At 58.5% G+C, this 10,260-nt stretch overlaps 1 protein-coding gene across 1 annotated transcript; it reads left to right on the top strand.

The window, feature by feature from the left end:
* Positions 1-2,115: 2,115 nt before the first annotated feature.
* Positions 2,116-6,046, top strand: LOC104577736 (platelet glycoprotein VI). The gene is made up of 6 exons (XM_088539066.1): positions 2,116-2,200; positions 2,727-3,002; positions 3,303-3,641; positions 3,840-3,953; positions 5,122-5,159; positions 5,918-6,046. The coding sequence occupies exons 1-6, from the start codon at positions 2,116-2,118 to the stop codon at positions 6,044-6,046; spliced, it is 981 nt and encodes a 326-aa protein (XP_088395192.1).
* The last annotated feature ends 4,214 nt before the right edge of the window (positions 6,047-10,260 follow it).

Below are 10,260 nucleotides of genomic sequence, written 5' to 3'. Positions count from 1 at the left end.
CACAACCTGCCTTGGTGGCCTCACAATCTGCCTTGGTGGCCCCACAACCTGCTTTGTTGCCCCACAACCCGCTTTGCTGGCCCCATAACCCACCTTGCTGCCCCACAACCTGCTTTGGTGGCCCCACAACCTGCCTTGGTGGCCCCACAACCTGCTTTGCTGGCCCCACAATCTGCCTTGGTGGCCCCAAAACCTGCACCAAGACGTCCCCTTGGTCATCTGCGTCCATCCCCACCCCACACACCTTCTGCCCACACCAGGACCACCAAACAGAGCCCCCCAGGACCAGGCCAACCTGGGATAGGTCTGGGGTCTTATTGTCCTTCTCCTCAACCCTTGTCCATCCCATGGGGCACTTGGGGTGACACCCTACGTGTGACACCTCTCTGGGAACCGCGTGTGAGGCATCCTCATGTCCTATGCTTGGGTGACAACACCTTTTGGACCATGCATGAGCTCCCCATGTATTGGGACCTTGCAGACCATGCGAGATGCTCCACGGGTGACAGTCCTTTCAGGCTGACGTGTGACATCCCACGAGTGACTTTGTGTTGAACACTGTGTGTGACGACATCACCGGATGCCATGCTCGGTCACCCACACAATCAAGATGATTTTCCTTAAATTCAAGTGTAATTTTCTGTGTTGAGATTCGTGTCCGTTACCGCTTCTCCCATCACTGCCAACTGCTGAGAAGGGTCTGACCCTGTTCAGTTGACATCTCCATTGAGGTCCCCTCATCATCTATGGAGCCCCACACTGGACTCTGCAGCAGCTCCATGTCCCTCTGGTCCTGGGGGTCCAGAACTGGGTGGAGGACTCCAGATGTGGCCTCATCAGGGCTCATTGGAGGATCTTTGGGCAACTTGGATCTTGGACCTTTGGGCAACGCTCTTCCTAATGCAGCCCAAGATGCCATTGGCTTTCTTGGCCACCAGGCTCCACTGTTGGCTCATGGTAAGTCTATGGTCCACCAGGACCGGAGTGTGTGCTCATCCCTGGAGGACTTCGCTAGCTCCAGGCTTCCAGTTGGACCCTCTGTGGCCAATCACAACCCTTAGAGCTCGGCCATACGTCCAGTTCTCCATCCTCCTCACCGTCCTCTTCTCCAATGGCCAAGTCCTCATCGTGCCAATGAAGATGTTATGGGACACAGTGTCCAAAGCCTTGGTGACCTCAAGGGAGACAACCCATCAATCCTGTTGGGAGACTGTGTGTCCTATATGTGTTCCCATAGGGGACAACTCCCACATGTGACCCCTCTTGGGGACAGTGGGACATGTCTCACATGGGACCCCTCACAGCAGCAGCTCCCAATGAGCCCTATGTTGAGGTCCCAATGACTCTCCCATGGGTGACACCCCACATGTCACTCCTCCACGAGACCCATGTGTGATGCATCCTCATGGGCCACGTGCCGGGGACACTCCCTTGGGGACCATATGCGACACCCCATGGATGTCACTTCCTTGCAGACCACGTGAGATGCCCCACATGTGACAGCCCTGGCACATCCCATGTGTGACGTTGTATTGGGACCGTGTGTGACACCCCATCAGGGCTGGTGGTTTATGGCCTTTCGGGTGATGCCGTCTGAGTGTTACTCTCTTGGGGACCGTGTGGCATGCCACATGTCCCTTGGGAACTGTGTGAGGTGCCTCATGTGTGACACTTTTTGGTGTCTGCTGGGGACAATCTGCTGCGACCGATGGTTTGCAATGTCCAACCATTGTGTGTGCCCATGGGGGACCCTTTGTTCCACCCCACGAGTGACACCAACACGGACCAAGTGCCACATCCCAGAGGTGACAGGCTGTGAGCATCACCCCTGGAGGTGACACATGTGACATGACACGAGACTGCAGGGACAGCGTGTGACCCGCACCCAAGGGACAATGCCTTGGGGACAGTCCTTGATTCTCCATGTGTGACCTGCAGGGACCCATGGGCCATCCTCTCTATGTGTCCCTCTCGGGGACAATCGGTGTCTTCCTGGGGTGACGTCACCTCATCCTGACCCCATGGGGAACCGAAACCGACTCTGCGGCCACTTCCTTTCTGTCACCTCCTGTCTGGTGTGGGGGACGCCAGGGCCACCGTGGCGCTCCCCGCGCCATGGCCAGCGCTGCTGTCCCCAACCCCACGGCAGGACCCGGCTCCACGGCCCCCATGGTGACAGCCCACGTTCTGCTGCTCCTGGGTGAGTGACGGGGGACGATGGCAACGTCCTGCAATGGGGAGGGGACAGTGACAGTCACCCCCTGTCCCAGGCTTGGGGATGGAGCCCCCTTGTCCCTTGTGCTCACGGCAGGGACACCCCAGGGTGGCCCGTGGTGGGATGAGACCGCCCATCCCATCAGCAGCCCCCAATGAGACCCATGTCCCCCACAGGTTGGTGGCTGGCGGTGACAAGCGAAGTGCGGGGAGGTGAGTTGGAGACGGTGACAAGGCCATGGGGGGCAACGGGGCCACACGGGGGTTTTGGGGACAATGTGGGTCCAGGGCCAGGTTTGGGTGAGGAACCAGGGATGGATGCGGAGTGGGGACAGGGGCTGCAGAGAGGACAGGGAAGGGGACAGGAATGAGGGCTGCGAATAGGACGGTGGGGACAAGGCAGGGGGACACGGGTGACAGTGCGGGCACAGCCAGGGAAGGGGGTTTCTCGGTCCCAGGTGTCACCAGGACCTCGGGGCCGGTGCCCGGCTCACTGCTGTCTCCCTGCCCAGCGTCCCCACCGTCCCTGTCACTGCACCCCAGCGAGGAGGTGGCCCTGGGGGACACGGTCACGATGCGGTGCCGCGTGCCCCGCTCGGATGTCCGGGTCTCATTGTACAAGGAGGAACATGGGGCAACCCCACAGCACATGGATGGGGTGAAGGACACAGCCGAGTTCTACGTGAATGCGACATGGAATTCTGCCGGGAAATACAAGTGCCGATACGAGATCCCGGCATCATCCTGGTTCTCGGAACTGAGCGACCCCGTGGATCTGGTGGTGCTGGGTGAGGGCCTGGCTGATCCTTGGGAAGGATGGGGGTGTGTGGTGGTTCTCCAATGGGATACAGGCGGAGTTGGGGTGTTCCTGGGTGGTAGGGGTGGTAGGGAGGTCCCCATGGAACACCCGTACAGGAAGGGAGTCCCCTTGTGCTCTCTGTGGTGTCCCCAGGGGTTTGGGCAGGGTGTTGGGGTCTGGGCAAGGTGTTGGGGTCTGGGCAGGGTGTTGGGGTCTACAGGGGACACCGGGTGTCCTTGGGGGTGTCCCCACAGGGCCGTGTCCCACTGTCTGTCCTTCTGCTGAACAGATCCCGCCTACACCCCACCTACCATGTCCCTGAGTCCCAAGGGACGCGTGGAGCCGGGCACCGACGTCACCATCTCGTGTCGGTCCTCACATGGGTCCACCTTCATCCTGCACAAGGATGGGAGTGCCATTCAGCGCCAGCGACTAAACAGGGGACACACGGCCACCTTCATCCTCCCGAGGGTGACCGAGGACAACGCAGGCACCTATGGGTGCTCCTACCGTCCCCGAGAGAACCCCTTCATCTCCTCGCACCCCAGGGCTGAGGTGACACTGGAGGTGGCATCTGAGGGGTCCGGCCTGGCCCCTTCTTCCCTCCCCACTCAGTCAGTGCCACCGGGTAGGTCCCGCACCCCAAATCCCGTCTCAGGGTGCCCCATCCTCCCCCGTGACCCATAGCGCCAGCCCCAGCCTCTGTCACCGCTTCCTGTCCCCTTCTGCGGAGGAAGCGGCCGAGGACACTGAGTGGCGCTGAGTGGGGGCAGGGGCCCTGCGGAGGGCCCAGGCGTCCGGGCTGAGCACCCTATGGCACCCATAGGCACCCAGGAGCCCACCTGGACCTTGCCCGTGGTGGTGGGCTGCGTTGCCGCCCTCATCATCGGCCTCGGCCTCGTCTTCCTCGGGGTCGCCTGTTGTTGCAGGAGGCAGAACGGTGAGAGCCCTGGGTGGGATGGGGTCAAAATGTCCCTAGGGACCACATGGGGCACCCATGTCCCCTCGGGTCATCTCCATCTGTCCCCTGTTCCTCTCCAGACCTCCATGTCTCTTCCAGAGCCATCTGTGTCCCTCAGAGTCCCCAATAGGTCTGATGAGGTCCAAGCATGACCTACATCCCTGGGGTCCCTTTTAGACCCTCCCAGAGCCACCTCAGTCCCCCAGAGTCCCCTATATGTCCCCAAGCGTCACCTACACCCCCAGGGTTCACATATCTGACTGTGTCCCTCCCAGAGCCACCAGGGTCCCCACTGTCCTTGGGGTCAAGGATTGTCAATATCTGGGGGACCTTGTTGGCTCCATTCTTGTCCCCAATGTCCTGGGGTTTCCTGGGTGTCCCTTGGAAGCAGGAGTCTCCCCATTGACCATAGGGTGTTCCTCAAATCCCAGGGGGGTCCCTGCTGTGACCGAGCTGTCCCCAGGGCCGGGGGGTGTCCCCTGCTGTCCCATTCCCATGTCCCAATCACGTTGCTTTCCGTATTTGTGCAGGAAAAGGTCCCACCGCGGCACCCGGAAGGTAGGAGAGGGACCCCACGCCAGGACGGTGGGTGCTTGGGGTCCTGCAGATGTGGGGTCAGTTGTGGGGGGCCGATTCCATTTACAGCCATGGAAGGAAGTGGGGAAAGGGCCGGGATGTTGGTTGGGGAGGGAGCCCCGGACACCCCGGTTCTCTCCCCTGTTTGCCCAGGGTCCCCTCTGCGGAGCTGCTCCCCCAGGACAGGGTGGGTGAGTATCAACTACCCCCCAACCCAACGTCCCCACGGCTGCCCCCCGCAATAGCCCCCAGCGCCCCCCAACCTTGGGCATCCCCCCGAGTCCTTTAAAAACCCCCCTTTGAGCCTCCAAATCCCCCCAAACCTGGGAAGCCCCCCAAGATCTCCAAGAAGCCCCCCCAGAACACCCAAGACCCCAAGCAGTCATTGGAAACCCCCCCCAGGACATGGGGAAGCCCCCCAAGAACCCCTGAAATGCTCCTAGCCCCAAAATGACCCCGGGCACCTCCTGATACCCCTCAAGACCCATTGGCCTCCCCTCGAGACCCATTGGCCTCCCTTCGAGACCCATTGGCCTCCCCTGGAGACCCATTGGCCTCCCCTCTGCTGCAGGTGCCTCCCCTGAGGACCTCAGGCCACTGCAGCCCCCGGTGAGTGTCTGGGCTGGGGGGGTCCCCAAAGCCCAACCTGCCCCTCACGGGCCCCATAGGGACCCCCAAACCCAGCCCAAAGAACTCACATATCTTCCCTTGGGGAGCCCCAGCCCCTCACAGGCCCCATAGGGACCCCCAAACCCAGCCCAAAGAACTCACATATCTTCCCTTGGGGAGCCCCAGCCCCTCACGGGCCCCATAGGGACCCCCAAACCCAGCCCCTGGCACCCACATATCTTCCTTGGGGAGCCCCAGCCCCTCACGGACCCTATAGGGACCCCCAAACCCAGCCCCTGGCACCCACATATCTTCCCTTGGGGAGCCCCAGCCCCTCACGGGCCCCATAGGGACCCCCAAACCCAGCCCATGGCACCCACATATCTTCCCTTGGGGAGCCCCAGCCCTATGAAGCCTCCTAGAACTCATGGGGACCCCCCAGCCCCATAGAGCTCCTCTCCACCCCATGTCCCCACCAACCCCAGACCCACAGGGTCCCCCAAGCCCCATTGGTCCCCCCAAGTCCCATTGGACCCCCCAAGACTGCTGAGGAACTCCCCCAAGCCCTACTGCAGACCCTAACCACAAGGACCCCAACCCAACCCATGGGGACCCCCATACCCAACACATGGGGACCCCCATACCCATTCCATGGTAACCCCCAAATGAAGGTTGTGGGGGACCCCCCACACATTGCTGTCTCCGGGACGTCCACGGACACCGACGCGTGTCCCTATGTGTCCCCACGTGTCCTACAGCCCCAGGAGGACACCGAGGGCCTGATGTACGCGGAGCTACAGCCAATGGCACCCGGTGTCCCCAGGGTCCCCGTCACCGCTGCCCCTTCTGTCCTCTACGCCGAGGTGGGCGGCCGGGAGCCGCGATGACCCCCGGGGACCCCCAACCCACGCCAATAAAGGTCCAACCCCACGTGGGAGCCCAGGCTCGTTCTTGGGGTGCAGGAGGGATCCCCGGGATGAGCAGAACCCCCCGGAGCTCCGGGATTCACCCCCAGATTCCCAAAGCAACCCCAGGACCGGCTCCGTGTGTGCGATGCCATCCCGCGTGTGCACCCGGTTGCACATGCGTTTTTCCATGCACAGCATTGCACGTGTGCATCTGGCACGCTTGGTGCACCCCACAACACACATGCACCCCGTATAGGGCATGCAGCGTGCGTGTGCACTGCCCTACACGTGTGTTGCATGTGCTCACACGTGCATGCGTTGCATTGCATGCATCACACTCATGCCTCAACACAGACCATGCGTGTGCACTGCCCTACACGCGTGTTGCATGTGCTCACACGTGCGTGCGTTGCATTGCATGCACCACGCTCATGCCTCAACACAGACCATGCGTGTGCGCTGCCCTACACACGTGTTGCATGTGCTCACACGTGCGTGCGTTGCATTGCATGCATCACGCTCATGCCTCAACAGAGACCATGAGTGTGCACTGCCCTACACGCGTGTTGCATGTGCTTACACGTGCATGCGTTGCATTGCATGCACCGCACTCATGCCTCAACACAGACCATGTGTGTGCACTGCCCTACACGCGTGTTGCATGTGCTCACACGTGCATGCGTTGCATTGCATGCACCACACTCATGCCTCAACATAGACCATGCGTGTGCGCTGCCCTACACGCGTGTTGCATATGCTCACACGTGCATGCATTGCATTGCATGCATCACACATGCCTCAACACAGACCATGCGTGTGCACTGCCCTACACACGTGTCGCATGTGCTCACACGTGCATGCGTTGCATTGCATGCACCACGCTCATGCCTCAGTGCATGTGCCCATGTCCTGCATGCGTGTGCCCACATCCTGCATGCGTGTGCTCACACGTGCATGCGTTGCAATGCATGCACCACGCTCATGCCTCAATGCGTGTACCCATGTCCTGCATGCGTGTGCCCACATCCTGCATGCGTGTGCTCACACGTGCATGCGTTGCAATGCATGCACCACGCTCATGCCTCAATGCGTGTGCCCATGTCCTGCATGCGTGTGCCCACGTCCTGCATGTGTGTGCTCACACGTGCGTGCATTGCATTGCATGCACCACGCTCATGCCTCAATGCGTGTGCCCACGTCCTGCATGTGTGTCCCACATGTGCCCACCTCATTGCATGTGCATTGTGCACGTGCCAGCCCCTGCATGTTGCACACGCGTGTGCCCTGCATGTCCACCCATGTTCCCTGCATGTGCAACACCCTCACGTACCCCCAAACCAACAGCTCTTCCTGATCCCTCTCCCACCAATTGCAAAGAGAGGTGCAAAACAACCCTGAACCATCGTCAGATCAACAGCTAACTAGGAAAAAAAGGAGGTTTTTTTTTAAAAAATGAGCATTTGGCCACCACAAACGAGGCAGCCACAGCTGCAGAGGAAGCGTTGGGGTGAGATTAATTCCGATCGGTCACTTGCTAAAAGCAGAACAACACCAACCATCGCTCTTGTGGGACAACTGGCTTGCGGGACGGTTTTCTCCGCCTTTTTGGGGAAGAAATAGCCATTTTAGGAGTGTTTTCCCCCTGCCTTTTGGGGCGAATTTCCCTTTGCTGAGATTTTTAACACTGCCTTTTGGGGAGGGTTGGCTTCTCTGGAGGGATTTGTCTTCCTTTTTGGTGGCCGTTGCTGTTTCTGGAGGGTTTTGTGCTGCCTTTGGGTGAGAATTGCCCTTTCCAGACATTTTTCCTCTTTCTTCCAGAATTGAAAAATGGAATTTTTCCATTTCCAGAGGTTTTTTTCCTACCCTTAGAGGATGAAGTTTTCTGGGATTCGGGATCCTTGGGGTGTTTTGGCCACTCGACCTTCCCCAGCAGATCCATAACCAGCCCCGGTGCAAAAACGGGCTCCCAAAAACGGGGGCTAAACTGGGTCGGATTTTGGCCATGGGGATGGATGGAGCCACCTCACCCTGTCCCCTGTCCCCTCATAGGGTGACATCCCCGCTCCACGTTGTCCTTTCCCCACCGCATCCTTCCGGAGCCGGTAGGACCACGTGCAAACGGGTGTTGCGAAACCCTCCAACCTCCACCCCGGGCTGCTTTTCCTGGCACCAAAACACCCCGGGACCCGATGACTGTTTTATGGTGCAACCAGGGCAGAGAATCGGAGGGAAAGGTGAAGCTCTGCTCCGCACCGTGTATTTAATTAGCACAGCGGCTAATTATCCAGGCAAGACGACACTTGCCAGATCACACACACCCCAAGCGGGGACATAAATCCATCAAAACAGTTTGTTTCTTTAGCAGTGACTAATGAGGGTGGGGATGGAGGGGAGCGGGTGCAGATTCTGGTGGTCTCGGGTTGGGGTTAAGTGGGTTTTCTCCTCAAAAGGGGCAAAAATGAGGCAGGATTTCAAATAAAGTGGAGGGAAAACGAAAGCAGATTTTGCAGATGGCAGTTTCTGTTGGGAGCTGCCAGAAAGCGAAGACAAGGAGGAACCGTTTCCCCCTTTTCACGTGGAAAGGAGGAAGGATGGAGATGACGTGGGTTGGGTGGAGATGTTGGGGGTTGGATGGAGAAGTTGGGGGTTGGATGAGAAGTTGGGGGTTCGATGAGAAGTTGGGGGTTGGATGGAGATGTTGGGGGTTGGAGGATGAGAAGTTGGGGGTTGGATGGAGAAGTTGGGGGTTGGATGAGAAGTTGGGGTTGGATGAGAAGTTGGGGGTTGGATGAGAAGTTGGGGGTTGGATGAGAAATTGGGGCTGGGTGGAGAATCTGGGGATTGGACAGAGACTTTGAGGGTTGAATGGAGACAAGAGGGTTGGATGGAGGCGTTGAGGATTGAGAGAAGATATAGGGGGTTGGATGGAGCCATGGAGGGTTGGATGGAGACATGGATGATTGGATGGAGCCATGGAGGGTTGGATGGAGCCATGGAGGATTGGATGGAGACATGGAGGGTTGGATGGAGACGTGGAGGATTGGATGGAGACGTGGAGGATTGGATGGAGACATGGAGAATTGGGTGGAGACATGGAGGACAGGATGGAGACATGGAGGGTTGGATGGAGACATGGAGGGTTGGATGGAGACATGGAGGATTGGATGGAGACGTGGAAGACTGGATGGAGGCATGGAGGACTGGATGGAGACATGAGGGATTGGGTGGAGACATGGTTGGATGGTGACACAGAGAGTTGGAATGAGACATTGGGGGTTGGATGTTGACACAGACAGTTGGACTGAGCCATAGGGGTTGGATGGAGATGTTCTCCTCATCTTGTAAGAGACCCAGGCCTTGGTGTGTTGCCTATATGGCCCTGTTGGGGTGTCTGAATGAGCAGTCTCCTAATGGAGATGCCTCCATCTGGTCCTGACCAAAACCCCAAAGCTTTTGAAGGACAGATGGGCAACCAGGAAGACCTCCTAACCTACCAAAGGGGTAGATGGATATGAAGACATGGAGAGCGACAACAGAAGGATGGATGGATGGATAGAAAGGTGGTTGGGTGGTCAGGTGGATGGATAGATAGACGGGGTTGGGGAGGATGGATGGGAGGACAGATGGATGGGTGGTTGGAGGGATGTATATAAGGATGGTTGGTTGATGGGTTGGTGGACAGACAGATGGACAGGTCCTGGGGCAAACGGATGGATGGATGGATGGGTAGGTGTATGTAGAAACAAATGGGTGAATAGACGAGTGGGTGTAGAGATGGATGGACAGAAGGACGGGTCAACGGATGAGGGGTGGGTGGGTGTGAGTATTTATAAACGGATGGATGGATGGAAGGATGGACAAGGGGGTGGTGGATGGATGTGTGCATGGATTCCCGGGTGGAGAACCTCCTGAAAGGCCGGGAAGCTATGGAGCCAGCTGGACAGAGGACAGACGGACAGCTAGATAAATAAACTGGATGGACAGAAAGAGAATTGCAACAAAACGGATGGACAGAAACGCAGACAGACCCAAGAAGGATGGAAGGACAACGTTAATCTACAGATGGATCAACAGATGGATGGCCAGAAAGCACAAGCAGAGGAAACACAGAGAAGGAGGGACAACCAGGCAGCCCATGGGACAACCAGGTTGCCCATGGGACAACCAGGCTGCCCATGGGACAACAATGCAGC

Source organism: Tinamus guttatus, unplaced genomic scaffold (genome assembly GCF_059628265.1).
Source record: "Tinamus guttatus ecotype Peru unplaced genomic scaffold, ASM5962826v1 Tinamus_guttatus_pri_ptg001362l, whole genome shotgun sequence".
Lineage (NCBI taxonomy): Eukaryota > Metazoa > Chordata > Aves > Tinamiformes > Tinamidae > Tinamus > Tinamus guttatus.
The sequence above is the reverse complement of the archived record's forward strand: the minus strand, read 5'-3'. Positions and strand labels throughout refer to the sequence as shown.